General features: G+C 49.6%; 6 protein-coding genes across 6 annotated transcripts; 3 read left to right on the top strand and 3 right to left on the bottom strand.

The window, feature by feature from the left end:
- The first annotated feature begins 1,465 nt into the window (after nucleotides 1-1,465).
- On the top strand, nucleotides 1,466-3,588 carry BC939DRAFT_451763 (cytochrome P450). Its single transcript, XM_051555720.1, has 3 exons — nucleotides 1,466-2,222; nucleotides 2,380-3,235; nucleotides 3,359-3,588. The coding sequence occupies exons 1-3, from the start codon at nucleotides 1,943-1,945 to the stop codon at nucleotides 3,531-3,533; spliced, it is 1,311 nt and encodes a 436-aa protein (XP_051412133.1). The 5' UTR covers nucleotides 1,466-1,942; the 3' UTR covers nucleotides 3,534-3,588.
- Nucleotides 3,589-3,603: 15 nt separating this feature from the next.
- BC939DRAFT_451764 (peptidyl-tRNA hydrolase) lies at nucleotides 3,604-5,098 on the bottom strand. The gene is made up of 6 exons (XM_051555721.1): nucleotides 4,945-5,098; nucleotides 4,690-4,785; nucleotides 4,545-4,591; nucleotides 4,265-4,424; nucleotides 3,955-4,130; nucleotides 3,604-3,825 (listed from the first exon to the last, which is right to left on the bottom strand). Exons 1-6 carry the CDS (start codon nucleotides 5,021-5,023, stop codon nucleotides 3,658-3,660), a joined length of 726 nt encoding a protein of 241 aa, XP_051412134.1. The 5' UTR covers nucleotides 5,024-5,098; the 3' UTR covers nucleotides 3,604-3,657.
- Nucleotides 5,099-5,500: 402 nt separating this feature from the next.
- Nucleotides 5,501-7,645, bottom strand: BC939DRAFT_477248 (OPT oligopeptide transporter protein-domain-containing protein; the record flags this gene model as incomplete). Its single annotated transcript, XM_051558658.1, has 2 exons — nucleotides 5,501-7,409; nucleotides 7,512-7,645. 2 exons carry the CDS (start codon nucleotides 7,643-7,645, stop codon nucleotides 5,501-5,503), a joined length of 2,043 nt encoding a protein of 680 aa, XP_051412135.1.
- A 1,728-nt stretch (nucleotides 7,646-9,373) lies between these two features.
- On the bottom strand, nucleotides 9,374-11,612 carry BC939DRAFT_484111 (OPT oligopeptide transporter protein-domain-containing protein; the record flags this gene model as incomplete). The annotated part of the gene is made up of 2 exons (XM_051559235.1): nucleotides 9,374-11,285; nucleotides 11,443-11,612. 2 exons carry the CDS (start codon nucleotides 11,610-11,612, stop codon nucleotides 9,374-9,376), a joined length of 2,082 nt encoding a protein of 693 aa, XP_051412136.1.
- Nucleotides 11,613-12,869: 1,257 nt separating this feature from the next.
- BC939DRAFT_477250 (uncharacterized protein) lies at nucleotides 12,870-14,445 on the top strand (the record flags this gene model as incomplete). The annotated part of the gene is made up of 2 exons (XM_051558659.1): nucleotides 12,870-13,127; nucleotides 13,159-14,445. 2 exons carry the CDS (start codon nucleotides 12,870-12,872, stop codon nucleotides 14,443-14,445), a joined length of 1,545 nt encoding a protein of 514 aa, XP_051412137.1.
- A 1,922-nt stretch (nucleotides 14,446-16,367) lies between these two features.
- BC939DRAFT_451768 (uncharacterized protein) lies at nucleotides 16,368-17,586 on the top strand. The gene has a single exon (XM_051555722.1). It carries the CDS (start codon nucleotides 16,783-16,785, stop codon nucleotides 17,146-17,148), a length of 366 nt encoding a protein of 121 aa, XP_051412138.1. The 5' UTR covers nucleotides 16,368-16,782; the 3' UTR covers nucleotides 17,149-17,586.
- Nucleotides 17,587-17,894: the final 308 nt, after the last annotated feature.

The following is a 17,894-nucleotide window of genomic DNA, read 5'->3' on the forward strand; positions in this document are numbered from 1 at the left end:
GCACAAAATCCATGCAAAATAGATTATATCGTGGAGATATTTGAGTGGTGCCAATTGGCACTACTGGCTATTCCATCATGGCCCAATCCATAAACATCCACTCACACCACACACACCCACACAGACTCACGCACAAATGGGTCTCTGCTGAGCCAGTCAAACAGGGCCATCTGCGCTACAGCGCTAAACATGGTCCACCTGTGCTTGCTTTGCGCCGCGGGTGTAACCTTGCTCAAGGCGCGTTTGGTATATCCTCCACAGCGAGGAAAGAGAAAAAGTAATCTAATCCATCTTTGGCATGGAACACCATTATGCACATTTAAAGCGCATGAACTGATGGCACAACATTTTACCCATCCAGGGCACATGCACTCCTGTTGGGCAATCTATCCAAGCTTCTGCGATTGGTCTGGTTGGAGTTGACTCAAGTCGAAAGAGGGGGGAGGAAGGAAATAGAAAGGGCTTTCGGTCGACATCAGCGCTGCCAAGGAAGGGGGGTCAGGGCTGTGGATGAATCATATGCGTCCTCTCTCCATCCAGCGAATAGTAGAAGGGTAAAACGCATCCCCGGTTAAGCATTCATGCGAATCGGTGGGGTTCTGGTGCTCTAACCCCCCCTGGACTCTTTCTAGTCCAAGGTCGGTGTGGTCATCCCTCCTTGTGGGCTTTCTTTTTTTCTTTTTTTACTTGCTCTTGGTCAAGGCACAGCGGCTAGTGCAGGCACTGCTCCGCTTGTTGAGGTGGGTAGACGTGGCATTGTGTGATGCCATCTGATGCGACACAGTGTCGCGGTAGCAAGATCTGAAAGCGCCGAAAGATAAGAAACGCCTTTTTTATTTTTTGTTTTACGACCCCATCTGAAATCCTACTGGCCTTGTCTCTCCAGCAATTCCTCAGTCGCGCTCTTCTGCGACTAGGGAAAATATAATAAACGGTACTCTTTGCAATGATGCCATCGTTTCTCTCTCTTCGGCTCCTGTGATATGCAGCGCTAGTCCGGTGCGCGCAGAGGTAAAGCCCATCTTTACTGCGGTGCAACAAACAGGTTTGTGTAGGACCTTCCTTCGTGTACGAAAGACCTTGCTTCACAAAGGCCGCTATTCAATCTGCTACCCTCTCAATGCTACAGTCCTCCCTTCCTCCTTCTGGCCGACCCCGCATCCGAGATCCGAGGCCATAAATATCCCACACTCTGCTCTGTCTTTTTTTTTTCTTTTTCTTTTTTTTTCCTTTCTATCGCCTCACTCCACACTGCACTTCAGCTGAATTAACTCTATCGCGAACAAAGCTTTTTACGCCTTTGTTTACCACTTTATCTTTTTTTCCTCCCACACTCCCCCCACAACAAACAAAAAGACAAGGCTCCCACGAAGACCCACTGCAGCCATGATTATCAGTCTCGTTTCCAATACCTCGAATGCCATCCCCATCGACGCCCTCAGGGCCGCCCTTCCCATAGGCATCGGCCTCGCCTCGGCGGCCTATTTCACTATGAAGATCGCTGCCAATTCTGGTTTTGCCACTGACAAGGTAACATGCAAGACATGTTCTGGAGTCAATGGCGAGAATAGCGACATGAGCATTCGTTACTATGCCCCTCACTTTCTTCTTTCTTCATTGTTACCTCCTCAAATGACGTTTTCTCCGTGCTTTCATTATGATCCATGGACAGACATGTTATACTGCGCATCATCTCCGACCCCTTTATCCATCCTATCCCTCATTGACAGCGAAATACTTACTCAACATCCTGTTGAATCCCTTCTAGTCCATTCCAACAGCCTCTCTCCGTCCGGGAGACTCCACCCATGATGACGAATACCAAGAAGACCAAGACGCATTCCTCCGACGGTGTGAAGAGAGCTACGGTCCGGTCTTCAACATCCTGCTCCTCAACAAGGCCCTCACGGTGGTCTCGGGCTCACAGATCCGGGAGGTCTTCATGAACGAAGACTTCTCGGCCGGGGATGCGATCGATGAGTTCACGGGGATGCGGACGTTCTTTGATAGTGTGAGGAAGAGTAATATGGACCTCGATAACCGGACGATCCATGAGGTTGTCAGGGATAATATCTCGCCCAACTTGCAGTTGTTCACCCCGAGGATCGTAGAACAGTTGGTGAAGAATCTGGAGAAGGAATTGGGCACCTGTCCGGCCGAGGAAGGGGGGAAGTATGTGGAGAAGCCGATGAAGGTGCTCCAGGAGATGGTCGCCAGCGCAAGTATGTATATCATTCTTCTTTTTCCCATTTTCTGTTCTTGGACAGACGTATGAAACAATCAATTTTTTTCTTTGGCTGATCATATCGTTTATCATTCTTTTTTTTTTTTTTTTTTTTTTTTTTTTTCTTGGCGACGACAACGAACAACGATAACAAGTGGCGAATGTGTTTGTGGGCCCAGAGATCGCAAAGTCGCGTAAGGTTATCGACACCTTCATCACCGCGACCGTCGATTTTGGCAAGATGCTCGGTAACGGTCAACGACGGGCCTCCTTCTGGAGAACCTTCATCAAACGCGCCAATTACCGGGTCCTCAACCCGCTCCAGGTCCATGTCCGCACCCTCGTCGATGCCGCCTCCCCAGTAATCCTCGAGCGCCGTCGCCAAGAGACCGAGGCCAACGAAAAGGGACTCCAATATGAACGTCCGGACGATGTCCTCCAACGCCTACTCGATAACTTTGACAAGTACGGCTTTATCGACCTCGAGGACGTTTGTGGTCATCTGTTGATCTTGGTGCTCGCGAGCGTGCACACCACTACGGACACCTCCACGAATCTACTGTACTACATGGCCGCCTTCCCAGAGTATCTGGACAAGTTGTATGAAGAGCAACAGCAGGTTCTGGATACGATCCAAAAAGAGCGCGAAGAACAGCGTCAGGCGCTGCGTGCGAAGAATGAGGAGATCGGCGAGGAGCTGGATCCAACGCATGACCGGGATCTGTCCGCAGCGGCGATCAAGAAGATGGTCCATATGGACTCGTTCGTCCGGGAGGTCTTCAGGTTCCGGACTGAGCGGCTGACCTTGGTCCATCGGGCCCGTAAGACCGTGACCCTGTCGAGCGGGATCGTGATCCAAAAGGGGGGCAACGTGATCATTAATATGCGCTCGGCCCATCAGAGTCCCGAACAAGGTGAGGACGTTACAGCGTTCAGGCCGTGGCGGTTTGTTGGCAAGCCCAAGGCTGCGACAAAAGCCGGTGCAGATTTCTTGCCCTTCGGCATGGGAAGGTAATTTCATTGGATCCATTTTTTTTTTTTTTTTTTTTTTTTGGCAGCTTGACTGGTTGAAGGAAAAGCAATATATCGAGTCCCTGACACCGTTTTTCTTTTCTTTTTTTATTGATGAATTAGACATGCATGCCCAGGCCGATTCTTGGCTATCCAAGAGCTGAAGACGATCGGTGTGCTGATGGTTTCCAGGTACTCCAAGATCGAGATGAAAGATCCATCCAAGACGTCGAAGGCTCTTCGTACACGCATCGGAGAGCCCACGCCTACTGGCTTGACATTCATAAGTCGATCATGAACGAAAGCGTGTCCGGAATTCTTAGTTCAATAAACCAAAATTATAAAGCAAAAGCGAAAGCAAATGTATTGCTGGTTTATTGTGCCTCGTGTAAAAGGGAAGCGGTATATCCATCTAGATACCCTCACATGCCCTCGATATGAATAGGACTGATCAAGGACTCTGTAGGAACCAGACCTGAGGGAATCTTCTTTGACTTTGTAAATTTTTTCCTGCATAGCTTGAGATCGTTCGTCTGCACGAAATCCAACAATGCTTGCGTCGTATGGCCCATCAGGAAATAAAACAGGTCCTACAATAGAAAAAGTAAAATGTGTGCATGAATGAATGAATGATAAAAAAAAGGCGTTACAAGTCAGTTACGATATCGCAGAGAAGGTTTCAACCGCCAAAAACAGCCCCGACGAGCGACTCCCTTTACCATTTCCTTTCCCTCTCGACTGAAGGGTCCCAGGACCCATTGCGGAATAGTCGTAGGACTCCCTGAAGGTGGCTTTCCCACGCCGAGACGGAAGCGGATGAAATTTGTAGTTCCCAGAACTGTCGCGATACTCTCCTGTCCCTTCTGGCCAGCCAGACTCTTCATATCACCGCCATCTAAGGATGTTGGGAAAGAACTTTTGTCAATGACTGCGGTCATTTTTTGCTTTCGAGAAAAAGAAAAAGAAAAAAAGAAAAAAACTTTTTCGCCAGCGCCAGCGCCAGTCCATCAAGTGCTCGCCTTGGGTTACCTTGGATGGCCAATGCACCGGGCAAGGTGTTGATATCGTCCGAGATGACGATCAACTTCTTGGGATCCGTAATCTGATAAAAGTCCATGATCTTCTTAACCGCCACGCCTGATTCGTTCATGTACGTCAATGGCTTTGCGAACACTATCCGGAGCGAGTTCTAGATTCATAAGCGAGGGACATCTTTGCTGTAGAATAAACAAACACAAGAGACTCAAAATGTATGTAGTTTGAAATTTGGGCAGTTAGCCGCAGCAGCAAGATGGAATAAATCCCATACCGAGACGCTGCCCTTTTGATAAGAGAAGACTACATCGTGTACATCTGCTAATATCGCGAAATAATGATAACATTTTTAAAAAAAAACCGAAGGTTAGATATCCAAGCATCAAAATACTCGAAAAGACGCTTTCGTGAAATTGTACCTGATAATGCCATCCTGCGCTGAAAGACCGGTGGGACCCTCCACTTTTGATCCAGGGCCATCACATTCGCCAGATAATCTATGAACAAAAACCCGGCTTTGAATAAGAAAAAAAAAGTGTCATTAGACGTCGTATTGTTGTTCCAGAGCTCAGAAAGGGCATTGCTGAGCGAGGACCCTGGAGTTCGTTCACAGTGAATGAACCAATGAATGAACCAACGAATGAACCATTGAATGAGAAAAGAGTCGTCGGTACCGTTATGTCGCGTGGTCGTGTACTCCTGGCCGGGATTGCCGAGTCCGACAAGAAGGTAGTCGACAGGTCGGGTTGTCATGGCTGTATATTGTATACGACGAATGAATTAGTTCGGATGTGTGAATGTGTGAATGTGTGAATGTGAAGAAACAATTGTCGATGGCAAGCGTTTCCAAAGCAAACATAGGAAAAAGATATTAGGAGGTGACTGCGGTAGTCTACACGAAAACGCGTCGCGTCGTGCGACAGCCATGCCTGAAGCACAGCTCATGTCACACCTCAAATGCAAGTAAAATTTGAATGGAAACCATCCCCTCCAGCCTTATCACAAGCATGCAGCCCTATAAAGTCGTGTCGTTTGCACAGAGACTTAGGTCCGTTTTTTTTTCTTTTTTTTTGTATTAAAAGTGTTTTAATAATTATTGTACATCGATTACTTTGCTTTTTGCTTTTTTTTTTTGTTTTCGTAGAGACGACATCCATCTCGTCAAAATGGAAAGAGGGAGGCCAAACGTATACCTCCATCGCGCCAAAAAAAAAAAAAAAAAAGCCCTGTTTAGCACAGCTCGTTTTCATCACCGCATCCAGCCAGGATATCTGCTCCCTTCAATCCACCGATCGTCATCGCAGCGTTGATCAAACCCGCAATACCGACACCTGCAATCAATCCAGCCGAGACAGAGTACATCAAACGCTCATGCGACCGGATACCCCAACGCTTCCACATCTCACCGGCAGTCCAGCCGACCAGCATAGCTACGGGGATCGCGGGCGTAGGGCTGATGAATCCGAGACCGACGGCGTTCAAATTGATCCAGTAGGGCTTCAGACGATCGGGAACGAACTTGTGGCGGATCACGACGTTGATGACACCGAGAGCGCAGCACACGAACGTCAAGATCATGGACTCGCGAGGGATCTTGCCCTCGCCCGTCAATAGCAAGGCGACGCTCTGCCAGGCAGTGACAGCAGGAACAGCAAATGGGCAGTTGGGAATGTCCTGGTTGAGAACGCATGGGTAGGCCTGGGTATAGAGCAAGAACAGGGGGATGGCCACAGCGATAGCGAACACAGAGCCGATCGACTGACCCAAGAACATAGCACGGGGTGATGCGCCGACGAGATGGGCCGTCTTGAGATCACCGACCATGTCGACAGACTGTGAGCAGACCGAGGCAGCAATGTTGGCACACATCAAGTTGGTCTTCTGGACGACCTTGATATCGACGTTGGGGATGCGAGAGAAGACGAGCTGGGTGACCTTGGCGACAGCACCCGTGGGGTTGATATCGGTCTCACCAGAAGCTTGAAGACCCACAAAGGCCAGGAGGAACGAGATGATGATGGCTCCGATGGTGGCATAGACGGGGACATGGAAGTTAAAGTACATGACCAAAACAGTGAGCAAGCCCGAGACAAGCAGGCCTCCAATCCACCAGGATGTGGGGATCAACTCATGTTCAGGAGTCGTGTCCTTAGAAACGTAATCAGAGTTGTTAACCAAGGCGGCCTTCTTTTGCCACTTGCGGATCATGTTGCGACACTCCAGAACACCGCCTTTGATGCCATGGTACAAAGCAGGGCCGCGAACACCCAACTCGGAGAAGGCTGTAAAGACCATCATACCGACACCAGGCCAGAGAAACCAGGATTGGGCAGAGCCGACGGCAGGTGGGAGAGGCTGCTTGAATCCGGCGCGACCAGTCAAGTAGCCGGCATCAGTCATCAGAGGCCCAGCAATACCGAAAGCGATCAACTCTCCCAACAGGAAGGAGAAGACGGTGCTACCGGGGGTCATGAGACCGGCTCCAAAGAATGCCCAGTCCCAGGTGAAGTTCCACTGCCAGATGGCGTCCGCGTTCATGACCTTGGTGGATCCTGCAGCCTTACCGATGTAGTACAGGATATGGATCGCTCCAAAGATTCCGGGGATGAAGAAACCGATGATGGCCCAGAACATGGCGGTGCAGAAGGAAGTGATCATGGCGAAACCAGAGTCACGCGCATCCTTCGCAGCAGCAGATCCCGCCCTGTGCAAGCTCTTGATGGTCTCGGCGGCGGCGCGTGGGGTGGGGAAGACCAAGTTCTGGTTGATGACAAAGTGCGAGCGGAGAGGGACGGCAAAGAACATGCCGAAGAAGGCAGCGCAACCGGTCCAGAGCAACAGAGAGACGACATCATCCTTGGGGGTGTTCTCGCCCATGAGGCCCATGCGGTACATGGCTGGGATGGCAGTAACGAAACCACTGGAGAGACCACCAGCAGAGGTGGCAGCCGCCTGGCAGACGACGTTTTCCTTGGGACCAAATACGGTGCCGGTGACCCTGGCCATAGCCTTCAGAATCAAGAAACCGAAGATGGAACCCCAGAGGGCAGCGCCGAAGGTCCAACCGATCTTGAGACCCAAGTACAGGTTACTGGCAGCGACGACACATCCGAGAATGGAGCCGACAATGGCAGCACGCCTATTGAAATACAAGAGTACGTGGAATTAATGTCATGGTCTATTGTAAAAAAAAAAAAAAAGTAAGATGTTCAAGTGCGTAAAGACAAGAAGTGTGACTTACCAGGTGAACTGGTGTGTCTCGTGGACGTATTCATATTCCTCTTCGGTTTCGACAACGTCGATCGACTTTTGGTCGGTGTTCTTCTCTTGAGGAAAGTCGTCGTACTGCGACTTTTCGTTGACTGGAGTGGCCATGATTAGATGATTATAATTATATACAAAGGGTTGGAAGTGGCTAAGGAGTGGGCGAAAGGAGATGGCGAGGAAGGGGCCAGGGATGGTTCTCAATTGAATGACGGACGAGGGAACAAAACCGGGAGAGAGACGAGGAGGGTCCGATTTTATAGGAAATGAAAACCCCCCCCCCCCCCCCCCCCGCGCGGATGTCGCCCTCTTGGGCGAGTGTTTCGAAGGATCGAGGGGAATTTGGTTTCTCGGTGGGCATTGGATGAACGCTGTTGAGTGTTCTCATAGGAGGCACAGGGCAGGGCCTCGATGGCCATCAGAAATGTTTGAGGGACGTTGCTTAGATGCATCAAAGTTTGGGCCGCATAAGGTTTGAACATAGTCAGAGTTGCTATTTGCCCACGCTACCCGACCCAGGCAAGGCCATGGGCAATTTTCTCTGTAGTAAAATGAAGGTATAACACATTTGTTGACGTGTAGGGAAGGTTGCTAGTCTTATCAAACAAGTCAACAAGTCAACAAAAGGGTGCGCCCTGGTTCGAAAGACTCCCTTGGCTCAAGACAAAAAGAATTCTGGGAAAAGACCTGCCGGGAACAGGGCTGGCAGGGTGTGTGAGATCATGTTGTTACCCACGGTGCAATATAGGCGACTTACTTGAGCAAAGACCAAGCAAATGCTGTGTCTACATGTTAATGCTTATTTGAACCACAAAGCTCTACGAGCCTAGACAGTGCTGGTGGCCAGCCAATGGGATGCGTTACCAAGCAGACCTTTATTAGCTGACACCTAAACTTTAAAGGTCTCACAGTTAGAGCCCTCGATATGCCGCAACAAGTATCGGAAGACTAAGTCCGCTCAGTAGTCTGTACCATGCGCCCTTCGTCTTTGTCATAACCAGTCCAATCCACGCATGTGCCTTGGTGCAGAAGCACATGGTGATGTGCAGTCTAGAAAAACTAAGTGCTTTTGTTTTTTTGTTTTTTTTTTTTTGATTTAATGAAATAGCCGCGCAAGATGGATAGCCTCAAACATCACACGGCTGCTCATGAGAAACAAATAAGGTCTCCTCGCGCTTCGTTTCCACTTGCTCCTCACTGTTATGAGCAGCAAAGGCGCGAATGGGAACGAACACAATCGACCTATTCAGACTGTCGTCCCTTCTTCTCGGAGAGATTTTCTTTATCCTCTCATTGAGAAGATGCTTAACTTTTGTATCTGCAAATTAGAGACGGTATCCTTTTATCTCCATTGATCGCCCCAAAGAGCGGAAAAAAGATGTTCGACAGGAACCTTACTTCATGTGCCCCGCTGTGTATTATTGTACACCAAGGCAACGATTCCAATTGGCCTGTGTTTGTTCCTACGGTGCACTTTTTTTTTTTTTTCTTTTGTTCTGTGCGCCACGAAAATTAAGCTTCTTTTCCCCCCTTTGCCCCAACCTCGCACTCCCTACGCCATGTTCGTCATCTACCTGCTGGCTGTTGCCATAGCGCAGCAGGTTTCTAAAACGGGCCATCATCCCGGGTTCTGAGTCTGACTAGGGCCTCCTTTCTCTCTCTCCTTCTTTCGTCCCCCTTCTCTTGTTCCAGACCGCCCTTTCGTCCGAAAACATACAACAGCACAACGCGTAAAGATTAAGAGACATAGAAGACAGCATTGTGGCGTTTAATTAAAAATACAAGGGGTTATTACACTATATACCATTACAATACAGTTGTTTTTTTTTCCTCCATTCGTCAGCAAAGAGTGTAACCGAGCCCAGGATGACCACAGCCAGCCTTGACAAGACCACCCTTGACTCCCGCAATTGTCATGGCCGCATTGACCAATCCAGCAATACCGACTCCAGCAATCAATCCAGCCGAGACAGAGTACATCAACCGCTCGTGTGTTCTCGAGCTCGTGCGCTTCCAAATCGCGCCTGCAGCCCAGCCGACCAACATGGCGATAGCGACGGCAGGTGAGGGGTTGATGAATCCAAGACCAACAGCGTTAAGATTGATCCAATAGGGCCTCAAGCGATCAGGAACGAACTTGTGACGAACCACGACGTTGATGACACCGAGAGCGCAGCACACGAACGTCAAGATCATGGACTCGCGGGGGATCTTGCCATCTCCAGTCAAGATCTTGGCAACGTTCTCCCAGGCGACGACAGCAGGGACGCCAAACTGACAGCTGGTTGCGGCACTATCGAGGACGCATGGGTAGGCCTTCGTGTACACGATGAACAAGGGAATGGCGATCGCGATGGCAAAGACGGAGCCGACCAACTGCGCACCCAGCATGGCACGGGGGGAGGCACCAATCAAGTGACCTGTCTTGAGATCTCCGACCATATCGACGGCTTGAGAGCAAACCGAGGCAGCAATGTTGGCACACATCAGATTGGTCTTCTGGACGACCTGGAGATCAGGGTTAGGGATGCGCGAGAAGACGAGCTGAGTCACTTTGGCGACGGCGCCCGTAGGATTGATATCAGTTTCGCCCGATGCTTGGAGACCCACAAACGCCAGCAAGAAAGAAATGAAGATGGCTCCGATGGTGGCATAGACGGGGACATTGAAGTTGAAGTACATGACCAAGATGGTGAAGATGCCAGAGACAAGCAAACCACCGAGCCACCAGGATGTGGGGATCAGCTCATGCTCCGGAGTCGTGTCCTTGGAGACATAGCCAGAGGCATCGACGAGAGCTGCCTTCTTGCGCCAGCTGCGAACAACGTTGCGGCCTTCACGAATACCACCCATAACACCGTGGTACAGAGAGGGACCGCGCACACCGAGTTCCGAGAATGCAGTGAATACCATCATACCAACACCAGGCCAGAGGAACCAGGATTGGGCGGAGCCCACAATGGGTGGGGGAGGAAAACCGATACGACCATTCAGGTAGCCCGAGGAGGTCATCAGAGGCCCAGCAATACCAAAGGCAATCAACTCCCCCATTATGAACGAGAACACAGTGCTTGCGGGCGTCATGAGACCGGCTCCAAAAAATGCAAAGTCCCAGTTGAAGGCCCAGCCCCACTTCGCATCAGCATCCATCATGTTGGTATAACTGGCAGCCTTGCCAATGTAATAGAGGATGTGGACGGTTCCAAAAATCCCGGGAATGAAGAAGCCAAGGATGGCCCAGAACATGGCGGTGCAGAAGGAAACGATCATGGCAATACCAGAGTCGCGTGCATCCTTCGCAGCAGCAGAGCCCGCCCTATGCAAGTTTTTGATAGTCTCGGCGGCGGCGCGTGGGGTGGGGAAGACCAAGTCCTGGTTGATGACAAAGTGTGACCGAAGAGGGACAGCAAAGAACATCCCAAAGAATGCAGCAGAAGCAGTCCACAGGAGCAGTGCGACAACATCATCCTGGGGCGTGCTATTGCCCATGAGACCCATGCGATACATGGCTGGGATGGCTGTAACGAAACCACTGGAGAGACCACCAGCAGAGGTCGCAGCAGCCTGGCAGACTGCATTCTCTTTGGGACCGAAGATCGTGCCCGTGATGCGAGACAGGGACTTTAGGATCAAGAAACCAAAGATGGAACCCCAAAGGGCAGCGCCGAAGGTCCAGCCGATCTTCAAACCCAGGTATAAGTTGCTGGCAGAGACAACGCATCCCAGCAATGAGCCGACGATGGCAGCTCGCCTATGCAGATTGCGGAGGAAAGGAGAAAAAACAATAATGCTTGTTTAGCATCGGGAACGGTCAAAGCGCCGGTGAACATTTTGAGGGAAAATAAGCTCGAGAAAATTCTCCGAAGTAAGGGCCGATGCAACAGTGCGGCAGGGTCCCATGTGCTTACCAAGTAAACTGGCGTGGCTCAAAGACAAACTCTTCGTTGTCCGCGTCTTCGTGTTCCTCGACTTCGATAGAGTCTTCGAATACGGCCTCTGTCTCGTGGTAGTAATAGTCATCATCGTCGTCGATGACAAACTGCGACTTTTCAGACTTTTCATTAACAGGGTTTGGCATGTTGAATGTGTCTATGTTTGTGTAACCTAAAGAGCGGAGTGATGATAACACAATGAGTGAAATGGAAGATGATAAACGGCTTGAAAGATCGGTGCGAGATCGATGAATCGCGAAGAAGAAGAAGAAGAAAAAAAAAAGAGCGAGAGAAAGGATGAAGAATTGGTCAAAGGGAATAGGACAAAGCATCAAAGAAGAAGCGGGAGACAGCTGCCCTTTATACTTGTTCACGAATGGCGTCCGTGCTCCTCCGACGCGCTTGGATCCCTTAAAATCAGGCACGAAAACCTGAACACTCGTTCGAAATAAAGTTTCTCGCGGACACTTTTGTGAAACAGAGATGGTGCTGGTGCGCTACTCTCTCGCCTTGTTTTCCGAAAGTTCAAGAGTTCATAGCCTTCTTCTGCCTTCGTACCAAACCACTGGTAGGCATCGGCGCCTGCCCTCTCCCGTTAGAAGGCAGTCAAGGTTTGGTCATCTAGGGTCCTTCAGTCCAGAACCTAGTTTGCGGGCCAGGAGGAGAAACACATGCGAGATAGAGGGTAGGTGATGCCGGCCTTCGCGAACAGGATGTGGCTCTATTACTATCGCCGCCATTGTCCTCAAGAGCACTGATAACCGCTCCAGAAATGCATGGCGCCATGGTAGCGGTTAAGACGCCGCTGTGATGTCATACGTATATCCTTCCCCTCCGTCCCTCCGCAACAGTTGTTGTCGCACACCTGACTTGGTGCATACGCATGGTAAAGTAATCGGTAGTCTTGAATCCGTTATAGGCGATATAGAGGGCACAATCAAACAGGAAATAAAAAAAGGCGCGATGCAGAACGAATACAGTTGTAGTTCCATTTCAGATACCGAAAACTCAGCTTTGCTGCCTGGTTCATATTCGCAGGAGGACATGGACCTATGTTGCCCGGGGTATCAATGCTGCTAACATTGAGCTCCTGGAATGCTATCAAATAGGAATATACAGCGCAGTGTATCAGCCTTATTATCTACGTGCTATATTAACCTTTGTCTTTATATCTGCCTCCATGGCATAGCGGCAGCGTACCGTTTTTCGCTTTTTTTTAAAAAAAAAAAAATGAAACCGTCATATTGAGCTTCACTGCCTTTTCGTGGATTATACTCCAAACTACAAAAACATTTATGTGCTACGCCCATGTAAGATTTCGTATTAATTTTCGCGCCTCATGGTTGCATTGCCTGGGTGGATTCATCAATTTTTTCCTGCAACTCGATGATCCTTCCATCAGGATGGCACCCGAAATCAGAGTTCTGTCGCTGAAGTACCACTCCTTCGAAAACAAGACCGCCAAGTCTGTGCTTTCCACTATTCTCGAACTCTGTCCGGCTTTATCGGAGCTGAGACTTAGATCGTACGATCCAGGCAATATCTTTGACACCGTCATGGCTAAGCTTGACAAACTACCAGGTTTCAATACGCTACATCTGTTGGAGCCACCTCACCATTTGCAGTATAAAGTGACCGTGGAGTTCTTCGAGGGTAGTGCAGTCCGTATGGGGCACCTTATCACATTTCAAGGGAGTCGATCCACGATGTCTGATGTTCTTCAGAAAGGGCATCCTCACCAGGTTTTCGACTCTGGAGTCTCTTCCAGAATCAGAGAAGGCAAAGCTGATCACGATCCTAAGCCAGAATCCAAAACTCTCTGAAGTTCAGCTCAAGTGCGCCAACAGCCAGTTCCTTGCAACGATCAAACTGGTTGTATCGATGAGAGAGAAATGGAAGGCAGAGGGACATGCTCCAGCACTTCGGCGCCTTGAGCTTTCAGCCGTCGACGGCACCGAAGACATCGCGTCCTCAGTACATCTCTCGGACGGATCTGACATATCCGACATGACCACTACCTTAAACACCATCTCCATATCCGACCGGGACTACCTTCCCTCGCTATTCCGTCAATATGGCTGGTCTATCACAACCCTAGACATGACTCTGAAGGACAACTTTGTGTTCGCACTGGACAAAGCAACCGAAGACAGAGGATCAAAGCTCACGACCTTGATCGCCGCCCAAGTGTACTTATCGTCAGAAGGATTAAACTGTATGGATCGGATCGCTGCTCGTTCGCATCATCTGCAACACTTCGAACTCTTCCTACATGACGATGCGCTCGTCGATACACAGTCAAAGCCTATGCGTCTGCTACATCGCCATAAAGAGCGACTTACCACGTTGAAGGTTCAGACCACGTCCGACCCACGGCTGCCACAGCTTAGAAAGACATTCCCCGTAAGACAGCACTTACCCAAGTTGAATACTCTCCTGATCCGATGCTCAAGGAAGGGACCTTTCCCGCCAGTCTCCATTTCATGGCTGGCCGCAATGGTCTCGACTCCTCCGCGTCGCCAAAATGAGGCATCACCGCCCATCCTATCAAGTTCAGGGGACCTCCTGACGGGATCATGCTCCTCCAAGTCCACAAATAACAACAACGACTATAACAACAACAACAACAACAGCAGCAGCAGTATCTCTCAGGCATGGGAGCCAATGAAACAACTCCAGATCAGTAACTTTGATCTTCAGCCCCAAGACTGGAAGACGGTTATCGAGGCACTTGATATTTGTACGCTGGAGACCTTGGATTTCAGCAACAGCAACTTCTCGAGGGATGAGCTCAAGATACTGGTTGGGCGCATTCCAGATGACGACGGTGGTTCTGCGGTCCTATTGAGAAGCGTAAACTTTGCGTCCATGGATCTTTCAGATGACATTGGGGATGAAGGAAAATCGTTATGTAGAGCATTGGAGGAGAAGGCGCCGTTTATCAGGATCACCCTACACGGTGCTAAGACGTCGAACTAGTTTGGATGAAATAGAAAAAGAATTCTGCTATTAACTGTATGTTCGAGTTCAATGATCCTGTGTAGGATTCCTTGAACCCGTCAGGAAAATCTGTGCACAACCTTTAACCCTGCATTAGCGTTTGTAATACAGTAAATCCGACGGTGTGCCTTTCAGATTTCTGAAAAAGTTCATCTCAGATCTTGTGTAGGGAGTATGGATCCTTTAAATGTCTATTGCCTCCGGAGTTATTCGCAAAATGATGCAGACAAAATAAAAAAATAAAAAAGCAGGAACCGTTCGCGTGATTATGGCAGCAGCTGGCGCGAGTTGCCGGGCACAGCAAGCGCAGCTCCATCAGAAACAAGGAAGGAAGCTTCTGGATCTTTATTTCCGTCAGGTACAATTTTTATTGCTTAAAAACGTCAATATTAAAGTTTGATTTGGGGTGCTTTCTCATTAAGTGTCTCGCGTAGCTGTCGCATCTCGGAAGACATCCTTTGTTCAGAAAGAGCTGATTCATTAAACGCGATACATCTCAGCGGTACACCTGAGCCGTCGTCTGGGATGCAATCGACCAGTGTCTTGAACTGCTCGATTGAAAAGTTGCTGTAGGAAACGTCTAGTGTCTTCAGTCTAGAAAAATCAAGCGCCTCGATAATTATCTTCCAGTCTTCCGGTTCAAGTGAAAATCCAGACAGTTCGAACTCCTGCAATGGTTCCCATGCTGTCGAAGTATCAACAGCGGACTCGGTCGATGGTGGTGCCTGGGGATTTTCGAGGCTCTGTGATAGGGAAGACTCATGGTTGGATGGATCGTTTGGAGAGGAGACCATTGCAGCGAGCCAAGGAACGTACTCTTGTGGGAAGATGACTTTGTTGAACCAGCCCATGAAATGAAGATTTTTCAGCCTTCGTACATCGTGTCTTGACAAGAAGGTTTTCGCAAGCCATGGGATATGTGAACCGTGCGATGCTACCTGCACCTTCAACGCAGTCAATACCTCCCTGTACCGATGAAGCAGCCGGCTCTCCGCTGCATCGTCAACCAATGGGTTACCGGCGTGGAACTGGAACTCCTCCAGATAGATGGACCGATCTATGACTCGATCCATGCATTCCAGACCCACAGAGGACAGTCTACGTGCGTCTAGCATAAGGCTCGTGATCCTAGATCCCTTCTCTTCCGTTGACTTGTCTAGTTGCTGAGCAAAATCATCGCCGAACTTTCCGGATAAGGTATCCAGTATATTGATGGACCATCCATATCGGTTGATCAGAGATGAAAGATAGTCCTGATCTGGCTGCCTCAGTTCGATTTCGGTGGACATGTCGAGCACATCGGACTCCTTCGAGAGGTGTACAGAGGAGATGATACGATCGTCGGCTGTGCCGCCGAAATGGGTTGCAAAATCGAGTCGCAATGGTGCGTAAACGTATCCCTTTGCCCTCCCCCGCTTTCTCGCCGATATAATCAAGTCGAGCATATCAAGAAATCGTGCGCATGGGCAACTGAGTTTGATTTCCAAGAGCCTTGGATTTCTGCATAGGATCTCTGGAAGTAATTCCTTAGCTTGATCAATAGCAGCACTCGTAATCGTCAGTCGAGTGAGTAGACCTTTCCGTAAAAACAGCTGATGCAATGGGTCATAAGTCCAAGAGTTGCTTAATTCGGCCCACGCGCCCTGGACCTCGCTCTTGAGGAGGTCGATGATGATGTGGTCCTTTGGAGATCGTAATTCCAGCACTTTAAGGTTTGGCAAATGCTCGATATTGTGCATAACTGTATCGAAGATGGTGCCCAGCTCCTTTGTTCCAAGCTGCAGCTTTGTTAGGTTGGGACAGTTCTGAAGAAGTCTGACGAATGTTGTCCGGGACGCGGCGTCCTCGAGGTGAATGGGTTGCATGTATAGAATTCGAAGTCGAGGAGCGGGCCTGATGGAGGAACTGCTGATCCGGGAGAAGAAGTCCTCAGACCCTTGTAGTGTGACAGCTTGGAGCCGCCCGTCCGACAAGAGTTCCATGATCGGGTCAAAGCGCCGATTGCGGTTGATAAAATCCAATGTTGGCTTTTTGCTACTGAACCTCTTCATTTTCAGACAAGCTACATTCGCATTCGTAATAGCGGCACGGAGTTTCCGATGATCTTCCAGTGTCATTTCCCACCACAGCTTTACAGTCAGTTCATGGATCCTTCGTGCTTTGACCAGTGCCTCGTAGAACTGCTTTGCCTGGGGAGCGGATATCAGATTGATCTTGACCTTGCCCTGCTCCTCAATAAAAGTACCAAAGTTGACTTCCACTACATCTCTCAGTTGCTGCACTGCCGACTCTCGATAGTTCTCACGGTAGTGATCGATGCACACCCATTTGACGTGTCCTTCCTCAGTGACAATCCGGTACAGATTACCTAGAGCGCGACCCTCATCCTGGACCTTCAGATACGACTCCAGCTGTCGAAGATCTGCTCCCTCCAGGACATCAAGTTTGTCCACCCTCGTCTGTTCTTCAGCTGCATCTACCCCACTCTTGTTATTTTGCTGCTGGTCCTCAATGAAGTTGATCGTGCTGTCTACCAATGGCCCAAGATTCTCTTTCACAAACTTGAGCCGCCCCTCGACCGCCTCGACTCCCTCTGCAATCTTGAAATGTGCCAGCGATGGCACAACAACCCCGGCAATTGTAATCCCATACTTGATCATCTGCATCAGCGTCAGGACATAGGACCCGTACTTCTCAAAGAACTCGTTTGGGCGGCTCAGGTCGTATCCCTCGTGTTTGGCCAGGTGGATCTCGTGCGGTATCTTGGTTCCCTCGGACATGGTGTGAGAGCCGCATTCGCACAAGAAATAAAGACGATACTGGTCTGAGAAGGGATTGAGCAACTTGTCGCGACGTCTTGATGCCTTTGGAAGAACAATGAAGAGTCGTGGAATAGGATACTCGTGGAGTTCATAGGTCTGTGTAAGGACGGCCTGGACACGGCTTTGGATGATGGCTAAGCGATCGAGGGCCTGTTGTTGCATCTGGAGCATTTGCTCCTGATTCTCCAGCAACTGCTGCTGTGCTTCCAACAGCTGCTTTTGTGCGATCCTGTCCTTCTCGTTCATCTGCTGTTGCATCTGGAGCATTTGCTCCTGCTTCTCGTCCATCTGCTGCTGTAATAACCTATTCTTGCGCACCTCCGCGACAATGTCAATTTGACCGCGCTGAATGTCCAGAAGCTGCAAAGAGCACTGGTTGAGGTAGGCCTGGGAAGACATGGTCAACTGCTGTGTCATCTCGATTGAGCAGACAACGGGATCTTTGTGCGAGGAAGTCTTGTCCGATATGGAGAGGGCAGTGACTTGCTGTGTAACAGATTCCGCGTCATCAGTAGCCAGCGAGATGCATCGTGAAAGGTCAGTGGTATTGGCTGGCATACCCATAATGGAAGAGAGAGCGGCTGGCACTGTGGATACGGTTTGCTG

This window comes from Gamsiella multidivaricata, assembly GCF_025024155.1.
Source record: "Gamsiella multidivaricata strain RSA 2152 chromosome Unknown BC939scaffold_33, whole genome shotgun sequence".
NCBI lineage: Eukaryota > Fungi > Mortierellomycota > Mortierellomycetes > Mortierellales > Mortierellaceae > Gamsiella > Gamsiella multidivaricata.